Source organism: Haplochromis burtoni, unplaced genomic scaffold, assembly GCF_018398535.1.
Source record: "Haplochromis burtoni strain Fernald_Lab_line unplaced genomic scaffold, NCSU_Asbu1 Contig_286, whole genome shotgun sequence".
NCBI lineage: Eukaryota > Metazoa > Chordata > Actinopteri > Cichliformes > Cichlidae > Haplochromis > Haplochromis burtoni.
Window position 1 is genome coordinate 435261 of NW_024582647.1, and position 20438 is coordinate 455698.

The window sequence follows — 20438 nt, forward strand, 5'->3', positions numbered from 1 at the left end:
TGTGTGTGTGTGTGTGTGTGTGTGAGAGAGAGAGAGAGAGAGAGTGCATGCTTGGTGGGGTAAAGAAAGCATACACAGCACTTTGGAATGACAGGAAAATAAAATCTTTTGACACGTACTTAATTACAGTGCACACACTACACTGATACACTTTTTTCACATCAGCACCTAAACATTGACCTGCCCCAACCCTCCTATCCCCCACAGAGACAGGCAGACACTTACCATATGCAGATACAATCGCATGGAGCATATGCACATGAAACGTGCTCACACACTAAAATATTCAGCAAACCCATCTCCACATGCCGATTACTGTGGCATTTGCTTACTGCAGTATTCTTTTGCCCCATGGTAGTAAAAACTCATAAAGGCAATTGTTTCCTCACTGCACAAATATGAGCTGAAATGAACACTTACCTTAAATGATCTTAAATCTAGTGTTCAAAAACTGTGTGAAATTGTGAAGGGAGTGGAACCAAGTAACTGCAGAAATTATAAAACTTATTATGGTGGCATATTATGGTGAAATTTATAAATAATTTCAAGTGCATTAAGACAATACACATATTGATGAATGATGATATTTTGTACATATTGCAAAAACAAAATGGACTTTTTACTTTTTACTTAAGCTTAATCATAACTTAATTAAAAACTAAATGGCAGCTTTATAGCAGTGACTCTGTGACACTGATGTTATTGCATATGACATTTGAAGGAGGTGGTGGAGGAGGAGATATTTTGTATAGCATGCAGCTATTTTTCAACTCTTCAGTAAAATCATGAGTGACAAATGAGCCACTTGATTATGGTACTTCAACATTTCTTTTGTAAATCTGTTTCCATTTCACTGTGTCACACAGCCAAGAAGTTGAAAACCATACAGCTTTTTAAAATTTAAATTCCTACTTGTATTATTCTTGTATTATTCTCTAACAATGAGAAACAACACCGAGAAGTATCTTTGTGCAAGGTGGATAATGTTGAGCACTGCAAGAGCTACAAAGTGACCTCCAGCATGCCACTGGTGTGAATGCCTCTGACCAAACAGTCAGAAACACACTTCATGAGGGTGGTCTAAGGATCCAACATCCTTTAGTGAGTCCTGTGCTCACTGCCTGGCACCTTGGAGCCCGTGTGAAAGTGAGGAGGAGCCGGGAAAACGTTATGCCAGTAATGACATCATTCAGCATGACCAATATGGTAGTGGGTCAGTGACAGCCTGTAGAGGCATATCCACAGAGGGATGCACAGATCTCTGCAGGCAACAGCACCAACTGCTATTAGGTATCGGATCATACCTAATGGCAGGTAGGACCCATTGTCAGACCCTGCTGTAGTACAGTGGGTCCTGGGTTCCTCCTGGTACGTGACTGCCCGGCCTCATGTGGCAATAGTATGCAAGCAATTTCTGGAGGATGAAGGAATTAATTCCACTGACCCCCATGCTCACCTGATATAAATCCAACAGAACACCTATGGAACATTTTGTTTCTGTCCATCCGATGCTGCCAGGTTGCACTTTAGATTGTCCATGAGCTCAGTGATGCTCTTGTCCACATCTGGATGGAGATCCCTCAGGACACAAAATGGGGGTCCTACAAACTACCATTTTGAGTTGCTGCAGTGAAATGTAAGCAATTTCACACTTTGATTTTTGGGGCGTCTTTGAGTTCAGCTCTCTGTAGGTTGACCATTTTATTTTCTATCGAACAATGTGGCATCCTTTCAACCCATTTAACACATTTCCCAATCCATATCGGTGTTTCTATCCAGCATGATGTTTTGCCCTTTGAGATCTGATGTGTTTTCTAAGTTTCAACAGTGTCGACATTTTGAGCCTCAGAGTCTTGAATCATAAAGTGAAACCATCGTGAGTGGAGTTCTGTGAGCCTGCGAGCCATTAATCTCCATCCACTCTTGATTTATTTTATGGAAATCACAACATGTTAGCGCTAATTGGAAAGTAATGCATAATGCTTCAAAATGCAGCTTCTGACATATTTGGAATCATTGTTTAATTGTGTGTTGGATGTGTACCTTCTAGAACACCCAGCAGCGTACTATAACACTCCCTCTGACATTTGGCTTCTCATTCACGGTGATTCAGTTCAAAGACAAAGAGGGTGGGCTTGGCGTGCGGTGGCAAGGAAGGGCTTATTCGCTGCATTTAACAATTTTCCCCCTGCTGCTGCCTGTGTGTGCTCCTACAGGCTCAGCTGGAGAGCCACTATTAATAGACTGACTGATGGAGCTGAGCTGAGAAGATGCTCCACCCCACTCATCAGTCCTTATAGCTCTACTATTCTGTTATCAGCCATCTTATTTAAGGGTTTCCAAAGCCAATCCGTAGAGATCGTACTAATTCTCCTCCTTTAGGAAGATTTTAAAGAGTTAGATTTTACCTGAAATTCTGTTTTCATGTTACTTAACAGCTTACAAACCATACACAATGTCAGACAAATTATGTCATCACTTTACAACACCATACTTTAACTTAGAATTATAGAAAGAAAGCCAATCAGCTATGGCGAGTACATACATTGCAAGTGATAGGACAGCAAACAATAGTGTGCTAAAGAAGACATTATTTTTACTAATGGGCGATCACAGTATGGATTGATCTGCATGTTTGACAGAGTTTGGCCTCCATGACACAATTATCCCATTAATCCAGGCCTGGGAGTAGTACTAAGTATATAGAATAGGTTTGTGTCTCCTCCCAGTCTCAAATTGGGGATTTGAGACTGGGAAATGAGTTAACCACTAAACCAGGGTGCCACTACATAAGCAATAGTACATGAAATTGCTTTTTTTTTTCACAACATAAGCCTGACCCACATAGTATTAAAGGGATTTTTTTTTTCAGTTCAAACTGACCTTACCAAGTATCAATATGAAATGGGTTTATGGTGATGACTGGTTGCCAAAACAAGGCCTGACCCAGTGAGGTATAGACTCAACTGAAACACAAAAAACATTAGCTACATAAAAAAAAAAAGAAGCCTGTTTTATATGTTTTCCAAAATAGGGTTAGAGTTAGGATTAATCCAACTCAATAAAAACAGGAGTTTTAGAACCATGAAATGCTACGTAACTGCTGTTTTGTTGCAAACCGTATGTTTTTAAAATTTTTAATTTGTCCAACTATGTTAAACAAACAAAAAAAACACATATTTACATGTGGTAGACTGGTTCTTACATAACAAATTTCTTCAACATTCAACATACAGACTGAAGTAGCCAGGGCTCGACCCACCAGCCTTCCCATTAGTAGATGACCTGCTCTTTCTCCTAATCTACAGCTCCACCAATGAGAAAATATCAAGCTCTGGATTTTGAAGATTGCCAAGTGTCAGATTTTGCTAAAATTTATTTTTATAACGAAACATTCTTTTGTAGAAGCATGCTAGGTTGACATATTAAGATATAATTTAGTGTTAAGTCCTACCTTGATTGTGTTTTTATTACCATCTGATGTTCTGAAACCATATGGTGTTTCTACATTTAAAATTTAGCTCTGGAGCTGATGTGCTCCATATAACTCATGGGCTCACTAAGATCACATCTATATATATTTTACAATTTCGATTTCCCTTCATGTCAACTAATTTATACATGATATTCATACAGTTTTGTGTCAATGTCTTCTGTAGCAAATGGAACAATAATCCTGACATGACTTAATATGGACAATCTTTCAGCTACACCCATTTTAATTTGGTTATCCACTCTTTACGTGTGGAGTAAGGCAGCGGTCCCCAACCCCCGGGCCTCGGACCGGTACCGATCCGTGAGTCCTTTGGTACCGGGCCGCGAAAGTTGAGGCTCAGGTATGAAATGTATGGTTTTCAGGGTTTTTATCAGTTTTCAGCGTTATTTTGTTATCGTTTTTATCGTTAACTCAGTTTTCCTGGGTCTTTTCATGTGTGTTATGAATAAATCTTCTTTTTTTCAGTACCGGTACTAGTTTTATTTTGTTGTATTTATCCGCGACACCTTAAAGGCCGGTCCGTGAAAATATTGTCGGGCATAAACCGGTCTGTGGCGCAAAAAAGGTTCGAGTAAGGTATGGAAGAGAAGAGGGGGTCTGGCTGTGTTTTAATTGATCGATGGTGTAATTCTGGGTGCTTAACTGTAAAAGGGAAGCAGGTAGGAAGTAAGTCCTCTGAAGTAAGGACAATGAGCTTCTAGCTGTTAGCATGAGGGCATATTATCTACCGTGGGAGTTTACACATGTTACCGTTATAACGGTGTGTGTCCTCTCCTGTTATCCAAACTGTTACCAGCGGATTTCAAACACAGTATCTTCAGGCTCTTTTTCTGATCTCTGGGGATTTTAATCATCTCTCCCTGTCCTCTACTCTGCCCACCTTCACCCAATATGTAACCTGCCAAACCAGAGACAATAAAACACTAGACTTATTGTATGCCAACATCACCTCATCACCTCTCCCTCCTCTGAGGCAATCACAACCTGATTCATCTCCAGCCTGTGTATAAACGCCTTGTACACAGAGAATCAGCTGTGTTGCGCACAGTGAAGAGTCTGAGGAGACTGAAGCTCTGAGGTACTGTTTCAGTTCTACTGTGTGGGAAGAGCTCTGTGCTCATCACAGAGAGGATATTGACAGCATAACAGACTAAATCACACAGGGGCATAACACTGTGCCCCTCTTGAAGTTACAGTGTTTTTCCGATAACAAGCCCTGAATTAACCCTGAAATCAACGCTTTCCTTAAGCAGAAGAAGAGAGACTTTAGGTCAGGAAATAAGAAGGAGCTGGGACTTGTGCTGAAGGAGCTGAGAAGGTGGACAACCAACTGCAGTAGAGCAACATCAGTGTAGTTTGGAAGAGGCTGAAAACAATTTCAAATCACAAACCAAACTCCCAGGCTCTAGGAGATTTAGGGTGGGTGAATGATCTGAGGAACTGGTTCAGCTCATTCACCCACCCACAGACACTTACCCCTCAGACCCAATCATCTCTGCTGCAAACCTCCCATCTTCAACGAGTGCCTGCTCTTCTTCCCATGACTATACACCTCTTAGCCATCACCAGCCCCTCTGCTTCAAAATACTCCATCCAATAGCCCACCTCCCCCACCACCATCCTATCCCTTTCAACACAGGTGGGGAACGAGCAGCAAAATATCAGGGTGCTGTGCAGACCAACTGTATGGTACATGTTCAACATGAGCCTGAATCTGGGTAAAGTACCACAGCTGTGGACAACCTTCTGTGTGGTACCAGTGATGAGGACCACACAGCCAAAGGACCTCAGCAGCTATAGGCCGGTAGCGCTCAGCTTGCATCTGATGAAGACCCTCGAGAGGCTGGTCCTCAAACATCTTAGTCCCCTGGTGAGGTCCATTGTAATTCGCCTACCAGCCTACCATTGGAGTGGATGATGCCATATCATCTACCTCCTGCACCAAGGTCTGACCCACCTGGAGACGCGTGGAAGCACTGTGAAGATAATGTTCTTTAATTTCTCCAGTGCTTTTAACATCATTCAGCCTGGACATCTGAGGGACAAGCTAGAGCTGTCAGGAGTGGACCTCCATCTGTCACAGTGGATGCTGGACTACCTCACTGGCTGCCCACAGTATATGAGGTCAAAGGGCTGGCCCTGCAGGGAACTGTGCTGGCATTGTTACTGTTCACCCTCTACACTGCAGACTTCTCCATCAACTATCCAGGCTGCCATCTACACTACAAAAGTCCTCTGATAATTCTGCCATAGTTGGCCTCATTACAGGTGAGGATGACTCAGAGTGGAGACAGTGATTCAGGACTTTGTGGACTGGTGCCAGCGGAACCATTTCCTGATCAATGCAGGGAAAACCAAGGAGCTGGCAATGGATTTACGCAGGTGCAGAGCCACCACACCAACACCAGTGAACAGTGCCCTTTCGTACTGTACAGCCTCTTATTTCTTTTGTATGAATCTGTCACTTTGCTGCTGCAACATTTGAATTTACCAAAATGAGGGATGATAAGGGATATTTCTATTAAATTTTTTATTCTATTCTTTCTACTTGCACAAATTATGTGATTCAACCAGTATGTGGGCTACTTGTGCTTGTGCTTGTGCTGTTGTTGGTTCTTCAGCCTTGCTGGGGAAAAGAGCAAAGGTATAACAAAGAGCTGAAGTGAAACAAAGTGGTAAAAAACAATGAAAAGTGTTCACTGCAACTTCTGGCTGTATGTTTCATGCTTTGTTTTTGAAGGTTTTCTCACGTTCTCTGTGAACTCTGCTGTTCACCAGGAGCGGGATACCTTCCTTCCCAATTTGACAGACACATAGGTCCTCTACTGCTAATGTGTATGCAGACAGACATATTTGCTGAACCATAAATTACGATTCAGTCTGCACCATTTCTCAGATCTGCTCCTTTGGCCTGAAGCCCACCTAATTTGGCTGCTCTGCTCTGGGTTTCACTCCTTTATTTGTTTGCATTAGTACTCCACACTCTTGGCTCTCAGACTTTCAGAATTTCTGTACATCTACAACATCATCATTGGTCTCTAATCAGTATACTGTGTTGCATTATTACCAGACAGACCTATCACTGTTCTTGAGTTTTTCATCACAAACGTTTAACACAACTTCATCTCAGCTTGGATAGTAGTTTGTAACTGGTCTGTCAAATGGAGTCGTATTTTGATAACAGTTTTATAGACTTATTGATCTTATAGCAATTGAGACTATAAGCAAGATTTAACAGCGTCGTACAAGCAAATTATTTAGTCATGGACTGTTTAGCATTTCCTGTTTACCAAACATGCATGTCTCTGGACTGTGGAAAGAAGCAACAATACTTGGATTAAAACCAAAGAGACTTTGGTCTTTAGATTCCTTGTCTTTTTTATAGTACTTAGAATAGAATAGAATAGAATAAATAAAATAATCCTTTAATTGTCCCACAAGGGGAAATTTGGTTGTAACAGCAGCCAAAAAGACACATATACAAACAAACAGTACACAGGACACGGAACAGAAACATACACAATTTCTCTTACATATTTACATTAAGGACAGTGGTTACTATATACAGAGAGTACTGTACAGTTATTAAATTAAATAAAAATAACTACAGATAAGAGGCAAAGCAGGTTGTAGTGCGAATCGGTTAATTAACTTATTGCAGTTACAGCGTAGATGTAAACATCTATGTTTGTTGGGAGCAGTTCTGATTGTACAGTCTGACAGCTGCAGGGAGGAAGGACCTGCGGAAACGCTCCTTCATGCATCTAGGATGCAGCAGTCTGTCACTGAAGGAGCTCTGCAGTTCAGCAACATTTACATGCATGGTTAGTATCTTTGATTGTATTCATAGTAGGCACAGGTTATTCCCACTCCAGTAAGGAGAGATCATTTATAATCTAGCTGCTCATCAGACTACAATGAAACTACACAAACTATTAACAATAGTAAGAAGTAGGGCATGACCCACTGATGTTGACTTGGATAAGAATCTCTGTCTGGTTAGAATGATGTTGAGATTAACACGAGGTGGGTCACATAAATGAGAGTCTGGAAGGTAGGATGACACAAGTACTGAGATGTAAAGCAAGTGGAATAGAGACTAACTCGAGAAAATGACTGGGCCTAAGTAATGACGACTGTATTGAGTTTGACATTGTGGGAAAGCAGGAGTGTTGTGAAGAACAGAATGGAAGAATTAGTGATTACAGATCTTTCCTATTAACCTTACACATGAGCTTTTTTCTATCACACACATCATGGTGATGCATTAAAAACTGAAAACAAGCACATTATACTTGAGTAGTGCTTATTTAAGCTGCACAGTACTTCAGTTAATTGACTCAAAAGGAAGAAAATGGCAACTAATAAAAAAATTCAAAATACATAATTTCATTTAAAAAAATATAAACAAATTAATTTGATAACTGTCTGTGTAGGTTCTCAGTCATTCAGGTCATGGTGATCTTAGGAGCTTGGAAAGAAAAATCATCTGGACGTTTCACCTCTCATCCAAGAAGCTTCTATAGTTTTAAAACCAATTGATGGCGAGTCCCAGGTATTTAAGTCCTACTGGGAGTTTTCCCTTATCAGGGTTGTTGACCCACTATTGATCATGTACCACATCACATGAGCCAAGGTATATGAAAAAGTGTGTGGGTCACTATCAGCAGAGGTTTGGGGTGAAACCATTGTGAGACCTTGCCCCACCCTATCATGTGACTTAGTTAAGTCACATGATAGGCTTGTACCAAAAGGTCTGGCTCAGCATTCAAAAGCAGCTACAGTGAGTTTAAGTGGGTTTGTCTTCACTACAGCTACTGTGCTGCAAGTGGCACATTGACCTTTTTTGCATACACCCGGCTGAACAGAAGTGCTGCAGGGTCTGCTCCAGCTCTCTGCACACAGTGCTATCTACCGCATTACCACTGCTTTGTTTGTTTTCATCTCACAATGCTGGTGGCATTTGGAACAGAGCGTTCTCTCTGTCTCTAACTCTTTCTCCTTTTTTCCCTGCAGCTTATTCAGACTCTGAAGAGGTTGATGAGACCCACCTCCGTTGAATTTAAGTCTCCACTAGAGCTGTCAGCACAGGGTGAGAGTAAAACATGCTCATCTGTAAACGGTTTCATTTAAGCTCTGGTAATAACTTTTTGCTGCAGATAACCCACTGATTCGACCGGTGATGCAGAACCACAACGTGCACACACACTAAAAAAACACATGTACAGTGTTTGTATTGATTTAATGCTACCATCCTCAGTGGTACTCTTTCTGAATGTTAATAGTGGGTATTAGTCAATGCCAGGAAGCTGCTTAGCTATAAAGAAAGCTTGTTAGGGAATATGAGCAAACACAGACTTGCGAACTCTTCTGAGCTTTTAACAGATACCTCATCAATCATTTCCCTGACATCTATGGATGCCACGCTAATTATTTTCCTATTAAAACATAATTATCCCAGCTGTGCTTTTTCCCATCCTCTGCTGACCCACCACACTCTGCTCCATCACCACTTTTGTCTCTTTTTCTCCACATACATAGAAAATGCAGCAGTGTGATAAAGCATGAAGCACTTGCTGTCGAAAGAAAAAAAATTGACAAGATAATCTAGCAAGCCAGAGATCATCTCTGGAACCTGATGACAGCCAGAAGATGAAACTTGGCATTCACGTTGGAGTTTATTATACACATTTTAAGGTCAACATATGCAGTGTAGATTGCATTCTGCATATTGAATAGTTGGCTAAGTGCACATATATTGCCTTGAGCACAGTGAAGCACTCATGCTTTCTAGGTCATTGATGAAAAAATATGAATTCCATAAATGGTAAATGGCCTGTATTTGCATAGCACTTTACTTAGTCCCTATGGACCCCAAAGCGCTTTACACTACATTCAGTCATCCAACCATTCACACACTGGTGATGGCAAGCTACTTTGTAGCCACAGCTGCCCTGGGGCACACTGACAGAGGCGAGGCTGCCGGACACTGGCGCCACCGGGCCCTCTAACCACCACCAGTAGGCAACAGGTGAAGTGTCTTGCCCAGGACACAACAACCGAGACTGTGAGAGCCAGGGCGCAAACCGGCAACCTTCCGATTTCAAGACGAACTGCCATGTCTTGAGCCACGATCGCCCCGTAAAATAAAAACATGAATATAAAATCCCTGTATATGAGGGGAGCAATTTTATCCTCTGAGAAAAGAACGTCTTATCCATTTTACTTTCAAGAGGTCAACAGCAACTAGAGGCAACTGGTGACTCAAAAAATGGAAGAGAGGAAGAAAACCAACCTGCGGCACCATGTTCCTTACAATAGCTGCTTAAGCTTTACTTTTTGTGACTAGTAGACAGTATATAGTCAGCTTTGGTCCTTGTTATGCCATTTATTTGTTTATTCCAACCAGTCATTTTATGTAATATATTGATCTCCCACTGTTTCTCATAAAAAACCTCATTGCACTCAGCTTTCACTTTCTATGAGCCATCAAATCTTGGGGGTAGAGTTTGGGTTAAGTTCGTGTCCAACCCTTTTATATAATTTTCACCTATTTGGATTACCCATATAATAAGGTTTATGACAAATAGACTGTAATGTAAAAGCAATGTATCGATCTTTCACTGAAAGGTAACGTCTAGTTTCTGAAAAACTGCCTTTTAGCATGTGATTAAATAAAAACCCAACCCTAAAGCTACTCCTAACCTTAGACTGTTTGCTAGTGACCTGGTGGATGTTAAAAGGCTGAAAAATGAATGCATTCCCTTTAACTTCAAAGCACTGTTCAACTGAAAGAAAAATCAGTTCAATTCAATTCAATTCAATTTTATTTATATAGCACCAAATCACAACAAAAGTTGCCTCAAGGCGCTTCATAGATACAGAGAAAAACCCAACAATCATATGACCCCCTATGAGCAAGCACTTTGGCGACAGTGGGAAGGAAAAACTCCCTTTTAACAGGAAGAAACCTCCGGCAGAACCAGGCTCAGGGAGGGGCGGCCATCTGCTGCGACCGGTTGGGGTGAGAGAAGGAAGACAGGATAAAGACATGCTGTGGAAGAGAGACAGAGATTAATAACAGATATGATTCAATGCAGAGAGGTCTATTAATACATAGTGAGTGAGAAAGGTGACTGGAAAGGAAAAACTCAATGCATCATGGGAATCCCCCGGCAGCCTACATCTATTGCAGCAAAATCAAAGTATTTAACCACATAGTCAGACCTGCAAGCAGCCAATCCAGTTCTGTGACTTATCTCCAAGTGCAGATAAGAGAATTCAACATGCTGAGTGCACTATCGACATATCAAAGGCTCATTAAGATTTTTGATTTTGCACCATGTAAAAAATGCCTCCTCCTCATCAATGCTTCATCTTTCTAACAATAACAGCAGCAACAGCAGTGAGAGTCACGACATCAGCCTGAGCTGCTGTTGTTAGCTTTGCCAGTCAAACACACATACACACTCCCAACAGCTGCTGAGAACCACGAAGCAGGACCAAAAAAAGCATGTTTCTTCAGTGATGTGGAAACTCTTCAGTTTTACAAAGTCTGACATCAAACACCAACTTATCCTGTGTAAAGTTGTTAAACCTCAGTTTGAACTAACAGTAGCAGCACAACACATCTGTTCCAACATCTAAGACTACAGTACCAGTGAAATGACAGTAACGTGGTTCGTACCTTTTCATTTCCCCTCTGGTCTGATTTTTTTTTTTTTTTTACATTTTCTAAATAATAATTAATATTTTTTCTAGCTGGACTTGAAACTGATATTTCCGTAAGCATTAAAATAGTCCTTCAACTCCATTTGGTTGTAATATTACTGGAACAGTGACAGATTATACCACCACACACAGCCAATGGCCCCAACTCTGACCCATATTTTGCTTCTTCCATAATCACAGTGATTTCAGCTAATTACATGGCGTGTCCATTGTTCATACTTTCACATTCATTAGGCATGTTTTCATCTACCTTTATGTGCACAACACTGTGTGGATAATCTGAGCGTAAGATAAATCACCTTTTTGAACAAATTTTGGGAAAAAACATTCATCCTATTATGAAAGTTTACCTCAGATTCCATATATGTTAAACTGGCGGTGGCACTCCGTTGCAAAGTGAGTTGAAGATCATGCAGCCATGTGCAGGTTAATCTCAACAAGAAATTTAGACTGGGATTGGATTCTGACTGGATGAGCCATCAGCTGATGTGTGCTTATGTTGAGAGTTGCCTGAATTGCTACTAAATATCTAGACCTACAAAAACTAACATCCAACTTCAGTCATCATAAATTTCACTAATTCCATGTAGGTCTTTCTCTGACCTGTCAAAGCATGGATACAGGACTTCTATAGGGGTTCTGTGGTATCTGGCACTGGGACTTTGGTAGCAGATGCTCTGCATCCTGGGGGTTGCATGTTGACGCTTGTTGTGGCACATTCTATAGATGCCTGATTGGTTTGGGATGTGGGGAGTTTGCCATGCTCCCTGAACCTTCTAAACCTTTGAAAAAAAGTTCTAAATAGTTTTTCATCAACTCTCTGGGTGAAGAGGGGAAGTTAGCTACTGCTAGGGTGTGTCTGATATGCCCGTTGGTGGTGTTTCTGCATCATCATAATAATGTTGGTCCAGGATCAACATTGCAATTGATCAGTCATTTGTTTGCAATATGGGGAAAAAAAAGAACACATGCCCTGTTTATATAAAACTTTCTTCTGGAACACATTTCAGGTGTTTTCTTCATTCATTTATACAGTATAGTAAATATTTATATTTAGATTGCTCATGATGTTTGCTAGTGACAGTTTTTAATAGGATTAGCTAATTTCATTCCTAATGCTTCCTAATTGCTCAGGCCACGTCAGTGGTCAGTTGCATTGTTGATCCTGGACCAAAGATATTATGATGACGGGGACATTAGATTGTGCGCTGCCCCTCAAGCCTTTGTTGGCATTCAAAAGGTGGAGGTTGGGGGTGGTGACTCAGTCTGCAGTAGTGTTTAGGTGGGTGGTATGCTTCCAAGAAACATGGTTTCAGTCACACCAATAAAGATGAGACTGAGCCAAATATTGAAAGCTGAAAGCACGCAACCCATATATTTTCTACATATACAAACACAATCTAACTCATCTTCAGTTATACGGTATGGAATTACTGTCACACAAGCCTAAAGATTGCCTTATATTCAGGCCAGTATGGCCAAGATAAATGTGAGTCAGGTAAAACCACCCAGCAAATGATGCCTCCAAAACATTTTTAAGAGTTAAGAGTAATTTGCTATTTACACACTCTGCATTTTCTAAGCATGCTTAATCTCTCTTTGGATGGATGCCAACAGCTGCACAGGTCAGGCCAGATAAACTGAAACCCCTGAACACAAATGCACTCTTCGTGATGTGCTCATTATTTGAGGTGAATGACCTGCAGTGTGCACAAAAACACTTATGTGGTCCCCAGAGTAACAAATAATGTAGCAGGCAAAGGATGATGTAACATACCTGAATTGTAGGGGTGATGCTGGATGAGTTCCGGTGATTTTGCCAGTATAGTGTGTGTGTGTGTGTGTGTGTGTGTGTGTGTGTGTGTGTGTGTGTGTGTGTGTCTGTGAGAGTGTGTGTGTGTTTCTAACCAAGGCTTCTTTTTGTTTTCCTCTGGCTGCAGGCAAAGAGATGATCGAAATGTATTTTGACTTCCGCTTGTTTCGCCTGTGGAAAAGCCGCCAGCACTCCAAGCTACTGGACTACGACGACCTCTTGTGACACCACCCAGTGTTCTGTTGGCTTGTCGGCCAGTTATTGCGAATCTGAGCCTACCTTTGTATGGTGTCAAGGCATTTGGTTGAAGTGGGGGGGCTCCTCTCCTCTCCAGAGAGGTTCCTAGACCGGCTCTGTGTCCGCAGCTAGAAGCTGGAGCAGCAGTGGAGGCAGCAGCAGTTGGGTCTGTTTTTGTAAGCCCTTCTGAAGTGATGGGGTGTGGCCCTGTAGATTCAGCCGGTGGTGTGCTATCTCACCTGCACCTATTTTCACTTTCTGCCTCTGCCTAACCCTAGAAAAGAGAAAGAAGGGGGACAAGAGTGAGTTGGAGAAGCAAGTGACTCATCATCCTAGCCTAAATGTGTCAGAAACGCCAACTACACTTAGATTTCTGAGTTCAGAGAGACTATTAGATACAAGAGTGACAGTGGAGAATCTCTGTCTGAGATGTGAGGATGTTTTTTTCTTGTCCCACCTTTAGCCAACCTATCTACTCTTGTTAGGAGGCTTATAAGTATGGATTTATAAGTTATTTACAAAGGAATTAGAGCTTATATGTAAATAAACAAGTGCTTGCTAGAGCATAAGAGAATACATTTTCAGCATCTCTCGCCATGCTGTCATGTGATAATCTGGACATGTGATTAGTCTTATTAAGAATTAGAGTTGTCTATTTACTGCAGTCTTTTTTTAAACCTTCATATAAATGTAATAGTGTTTCTTACAGACTGTTGTAATAACTCAGGTCAAATTATTTTGTTTTCTACTAAGAATTGTACTCACCTGTACAACATACTGTAGATCAGAATCAAAGGCCTTCATACTCCACACAGAGTCATCTTCAGTGGAACATCAGGGATGAGCGGAGCTTTTCTCCATTTTCATCTCGCCTTTTGAGTCAGCTGTAGCCAAACAGACAGATGCATCCATGCATATTTTTCATAACATTACAGCATTGTGTTTTAGCCCACTGAGCCACTGCTAGCTGATTTTTCTTGAGCTATTGGTTCGTGGGCTCAAAGCCTTTTGCAGTGTTTGTATTGCACATGTGCATTCAAACCCTTCTTGCATAGCTAGCCTCTAAAGAGGTTTCAGTTGGAGGCTGACATCAGACTCTTTACAGTGAGTGTAATATAGTGCATATTTAGTTCATTCCAACAGTTTTTCACATTTTTGGAGAACTTTCATTCTTTATTTAGCTTGGACATCCAGTGGAGTGGTAGGGGCGATGCGATCCTTTGACTTATTTTTGTTTCCCCTCACCACCAGCTTGTTGTTTCCATCTCAACATACTCTTAATCTTAATCATATAACAGCAACAATGTGTCCCAAATGCTGTCTTTGCCATGCTTATTTCCAGCATTACAGTCCACTGTAAAATGTTTTGCTGTAGCAAGATTTTAAAGATGCACAGGTGTGATTTTGTGTTTTGCTGCCCTACAGTTGGGGCGTTTCAGTCAGACTGACAAATGGTTCAAGCTGAGGCAGCAGAGGCTGAGATAGCTTCATCTTCATTCTTCTTGTTCCATTCGCAAGATTCTACATTTCCCACAATGCAACATGACTGCTTTTTTTCTTGAGCTCCTCTTGGAATGACAAATGTCTGAATTCTAAATTTAAACTTTGTGTGACACAAAGTTTTGCGGTACTGTTTTTCCTTTTCTTTCTTTCAAAAAAATGTGTCATCCAAGCTAAATGACATCATCTGTAGGAATATTAAGCTCCACTCAGGGGCTTAGTGTTGTGTAGATCAACAAATACAATAATGCCATATAGCTGATCATTGCACACTTAGTTTACAATAATAATAAAAGTTTTGGGGGACTGTGCTGCTTAGAAATACATGTACTGGTATTGAATATGAGTATTGAATATGAGTAAAAATGGACAGGATGAGTGATATTTACATTGTCTCATCTCAAACTTGTGCTGATGTGGTCATGTCCTCTGTTATATAATAACTTTTTCCTCCCTTCTGCACCCTCAGACCAAAGCACTCTTTCTTATCCGCAGCGTAAGCTGAGAAAAAGCGCTTTGTTTCTTGTTTCTTCTGTGCAGTTTGCTCGCAGAATGAAAATTAGTGTTTGGATTTGGGATGAGTTGTGATATTTTTAAAGTAACACAAGGTGTGTTGTTCATGATATGTTTACTAGTCTCTTATACTGTGTCCTGTCTGCATTGTAAACATAGTTCACTGCTTATTTTTCCACAAATTCCAAGCTTTGTTGCAGCTTCTTGGGCCATCCACATCAGCTGACCTGGAATTAGTTTTCATGAAGCAGTCTTGATAGGTAGAAATTACAAAAGACCTCTGAAATCTATTTTATTTACTACATTTAACTACCAAACAGCTTAAAATATGTCCCTCTTATTTAACTGTTATTGCGAGAGTTTTTGTGTTCATGGGACCGAAATCTCAAATTTAGAATAGTGGGTCATAATTATGAGTGGTATTGTATAAGCTGCAGAGATAAGGTCTCTTACATGTTTGATTGAATGCAATCTTCTTCCACATATACCTGTTACCATGACATTTGCTATGTTTGCTGTGTCTTAAATCACATACTTCTATATTTAAACTCATTAATTTGAGTTCGACATTGTGTTCAATATCAAGTACTGCTCCACAAAGTGCTGCTTGAGTACCTAGAAATGTGGCACATTTCTCAAGCTCAAGGGTCACTGTTAGCTAGCAGATAGACTGCTAGCTAACTGGTAGTCCTTCCATAAGAGATTTTTATTTATTTATTTTTTGTTAAGGGTAGATTTTTTTTTCTTCAGGCACTGAAACTAGCTTTGTTAAATTGTTTTGCATATTGCAAATGCCATTAATGGTGAGTGCATGACTGGTCAGCTCTGATTTGAAACAAGCCTACCTGGTAAATCCATTTACTAAACAAGTAGCTATATAGTGTACATAAAGCACTAAATGAAAAAGTATTTGAATTGAGACACACTGTACTTAAACAGGCAGGGATACAATGCTGCTACATACTCTTTTATTCCACGAAGCATGTATCACCCAATCTCTGTCACAAGCATTGTGATAATTTGGTGTAATCAAAGGAAAAACGAAGACCTTTCTAGTTCCATGGCTGCTCCTGGTTTGCACCATTAAGTCATGCAGCATATTGTCTCACATGGCATCTGGGTCTTCGAATTACCTCAAATGCAGAGAGAACCAGGGATTTATTTGTTAGGGAATATTTAATGGTATTTTCTCTACTGCTACCTTTTTAATTTTCATAAATGTTATGCTCAGTAGAAAATATTGTACATTTTCATTGTACAGTTTGTGTTTTCTTTTTTTTTTTGGTGTTGGTGGATTACGTGTAAGGACTTCATTATACTTTCCATGTGAGTGAGTCTATTAGGCTCAGGTTGGGTCTAAATGATTTTGTCATGAGACAGTGAGCCAGTCTATGCAGATGTCTGCATGGCTGGCTCTTTTTTGACTGTGGACACTGGAGATTTTACATTACTGGACAACAACCAGATGGCAGACTTCAAGGGGACGTGAAAGAATTACGACAGGGATGACTTCTTGGCCCTCATGTCTCCTGTACATGTCTGAAACATAGTATAATCAATGCTTGGAGCAACCCATCTAGGGCTGGACTCAGCGGTAGGGTTTGCGTTAATGTCCACTCTGTTTGATAGAATTTTCTTATTTGGAATATTCAAATGGAAAAGCTTTAAACAGAAAAAAATGTGCCTAAAACAATACCCAACCCTAAACCACCCCCAGGTGTATCAGTGAAGATATGATGTTTATTAAGAGGTCAGTTTTAAGTGACCTCTAGTTTGAGTCCTTAACTGCAACTTATTAGAAGCTGCGCCAGGTTGTTAACATTAATGCACAATATTGAGTGCTGAGTGTGTTAGTGCTGTGGAAATGTGCATTATGCTAAACTGGTCATCTGTTCTAGAACAGGTAATCCCTCTCCTCCTTTGTTATTCAATCAGCCTTTGATTGTGTTTGCTGATCAAACCGCCAACTGTTACTTCAAACAGGAGGCGGCTGTTCAGTATTTAAATTGTAGTAGTATTTTACAGCCGTTGTGTACAGTCTGGCTAGTTTTGCCTGTTCACCTTGTTTACATTAACGTCAAACTTAGTTGAGGTTGGTGTAAGTTAGTGTAACTCTCAGGCAATTATACAACTTTCAATGTTTCTTTTCCCTTTGTTCAGGCTTTATGAGCGTTTTGGACTAATCATGTGAGGTCGTGCCTGTCCTTTGTGCCCAGTGATCTCTTTGCTTAAAGGTGGTTCTGATCTTAAAAATCGTTGTACATTCATGACTTTCCTTCATGAAGATATGTATTTGTTTAAAGATCAAATACTTTCCCAGTTTGTATTCTGTAGCAGTAATCAGTGTAAGAATATTTCTGTATTGGTATTTCAATTTGTATATTTGTATGTACAAGAGCATTGTTGGAGGTACTGTACGAGATACCTTTGGATTTTAATGACTGTCTTACAATTCTGTGGACAGAAACAGACACTGCAGTGTGTGCAGTGTGCTCGCTGCTCGGCTTCTTTATATTCTGCAGCAGTTTAGCGCAGCCCTAGTTCTGCTCATACGACCCTCTTCTTTCTCCTCTGCTGCGAGTTTAAATAAAGGCCAAAGCCCAGAGCGTAATTACACACCTCTGTTCGACACTTGTAACCACATCTTAAGTCGAGGTGTTTAATCGTGCTCTTATACTAAAAACTGGCACAAGTTTGATGGATTTCTAATGAGTTTTCTGATAACAAAGACAACAGAGACTTTACTGGAGATTCATTATCTGCTGTCAAGCCCACAACATTTTCCCCATGGCTCTGATCAGATAAAACACTTAGCTCTCCTGCTGGAACATAACGCATCAGTGCTAACATTGAGGAAGAGCCCGAGCAGTGTAAAACAATTCGCAGACTTTGTAGACTAGAGCGGTTTTGAGTCACATTCCCATGGCAAAGTCAGGTAATGTGGGACATCAGAGATAATAGATCAGATCTTTGAATATTACCAGTGAAACACCAAACAGAATTTTACAATGCTGCTACAAAAATCTTTTACATGAAACAATTAGGCTGATTGGTTTGAACTTACTAAGACGAGTTGAGCAAAGATTTTTTTTTTTTTTTAAAAGATCATTGTTCCAAAAACTTGCACTGTACTGAAAAATGATAGTTATAGTATATTATGTCATTTTGAGAAATATTCAAATAATAACCTTTGCTTTGAGGATAATTGCTTTAAGAAGCAGAGTGACTCTTCCATTAAGTAAATTGGGTCAAAAAGGTTAGACTACATGAGTTATTCTGCTGCTTGCCAGAATCGCAGGTTAGACATTTCTGGCATTTTTAGTGCTTAAAAATATGAAAGTTTACGCAGTGACTACATATCAACCACAATTATCTTGAACTGGCCATTGTTACATACACAGACTACGAAAACTCCAGTATCACAGAATCACACAGTGAAAGTCAATAATTATGCTTTGTGATTGGAGTAGTAATTGCCTTTAATTTTTTATGAAATGAAGGCGTAATCAATTTTCTTTCTCAGTTGTCCCCTTTCACTTTTGTTTGTCCCTATCATTTAAATATGATCAGCAAGTGGAGAAACCCCTAACCAAGGTCACATGAAATACTTCTGAAGATAATACTTTATCTAATGGGAGAAATTTTGTTTCCAAATATCTAAAATCACAGAGAGAAGCTTCAGTGTCAGGTATCTATAGGCTACTGGGTTTGTTACTACAGTATCCTCCCAATTCAGAAACAAAGCATACATTATTTCATTAACAATGTTATTGATCAGCAATATTGACCAGTGTCGCTTTAAGATAAAAAGTAAACACCTGTACATATTGGCAGTGGAGAAAGCAGGAAACATCATATTTTTTAAAGGAGTTGAGCAGCGACTGCCTTGGCAAACTTTGGTTTGGGAAGCTTTGACAAAACTCTGGCATTAAAACATGACTCATGTCTGGGATGTTAAGCCTCTTCTAATAAGGTCGGGTATTCATATATGTGCAGATGTATTTCAAGGGGAAATGACCACACGCAGTTTGACTTCTCGTCATGGTTCACCGAAGCAGCCATTTCCATTTCTTGAGAGGATAATTACATAAATCAAGAGTTTGAGCTTTGCCTCCTCTCTTGTTATTTTCCACGTGAAACTGTGTGTCATATTGACAACTGCAAAGATCGCTCAAATTATTATTAAGCATTGTTGTGCCCTCCCTCCTGCTTTGTTCTAGTTTCAGTGAAGATTTCCAAGGCTCAGTTGGGAATGAGTGTGATGAGGATGATGAATTGACGCTGCTTTGATTGCCCTGACATCTCCAGTTGGGCTGTGATTGTATTTCTGGAAGTTTTGAAAATAATATGTCTATGTAATGTCTGTGTCATTTTGGATCAACTTCTAAATAATTTAACTGAGCATTACATTTTGGAATAGATTTTTTAGTCCAACACAGTAGAGTGTGAGATTTATAAATGTTACAGTGAGCTTCATCCATGTATATGGATAGAGAAAATCTTAAAGGTATGATAGCAATTAACATTACTGCATATAGTGATTTTGATACTAGCATAAGTTAAAACTATTATCTGGGTAGCTTTCCTGAGCTTTGGGGTTTCTTCCTTAGAATAGACATTAGAGAATGCTTCTTATTTCAAGGGCAATGTGTTGTATCTGAACTAATAGCAAGGAAATGTTTTTGCATTGCACAATGTTGGTAATAACCTGTGAGAAAAAGTATTGTTTCTACAGCATTTCCTCCCCCAAGTAAACTATAGTTAAACACAGCTTGTGTCTTTGTCTTATCATTGATTCAGTGGTGTCATTTTGGCCCCCAGGAAGTTTTACCTGGTTTACATTTCGTGTAGCTTCATAAGTAAAAAGATCCTCTCATGCTAAAAATGCAGGTTGGGTTGTGATGCCACAGTGCACTTTGGGATAAAAGTCCCCATCTTATTAAACTTTCTCTTTGTGTGCAGAATGCATGAAATTTTCTTCTGAGCACTCATGCAGTGAAATAGCCACAGTAACATATTTAGCATAAAATTGTGCAAACATGTATCAGTTACAGAGTGTTGCTAAGGCTCTGTAATGCAGAAGTAAATGCTAAATCTAATATAGCAGCACAGTCACAATGATGCACTAACAAGGAACTTCTAACTACT

At 40.1% G+C, this 20438-nt stretch overlaps 1 protein-coding gene across 4 annotated transcripts in view; it reads left to right on the forward strand.

Moving 5' to 3' along the window:
• nsmfb (NMDA receptor synaptonuclear signaling and neuronal migration factor b) overlaps window positions 1-20060 on the forward strand; it is a 73645-nt gene extending 53585 nt beyond the window's left edge. For all 4 annotated transcript variants that reach the window (XM_005940101.3, XM_005940104.3, XM_005940102.3 and 1 more), the window contains 2 exons: window positions 8513-8588; window positions 13168-20060. In XM_005940101.3, coding sequence (XP_005940163.1) covers window positions 8513-8588; window positions 13168-13265 — 174 coding nt within the window. In that variant the 3' untranslated portion in view covers window positions 13266-20060. The remainder of the gene's footprint in view (window positions 1-8512; window positions 8589-13167) is intronic.
• The last annotated feature ends 378 nt before the right edge of the window (window positions 20061-20438 follow it).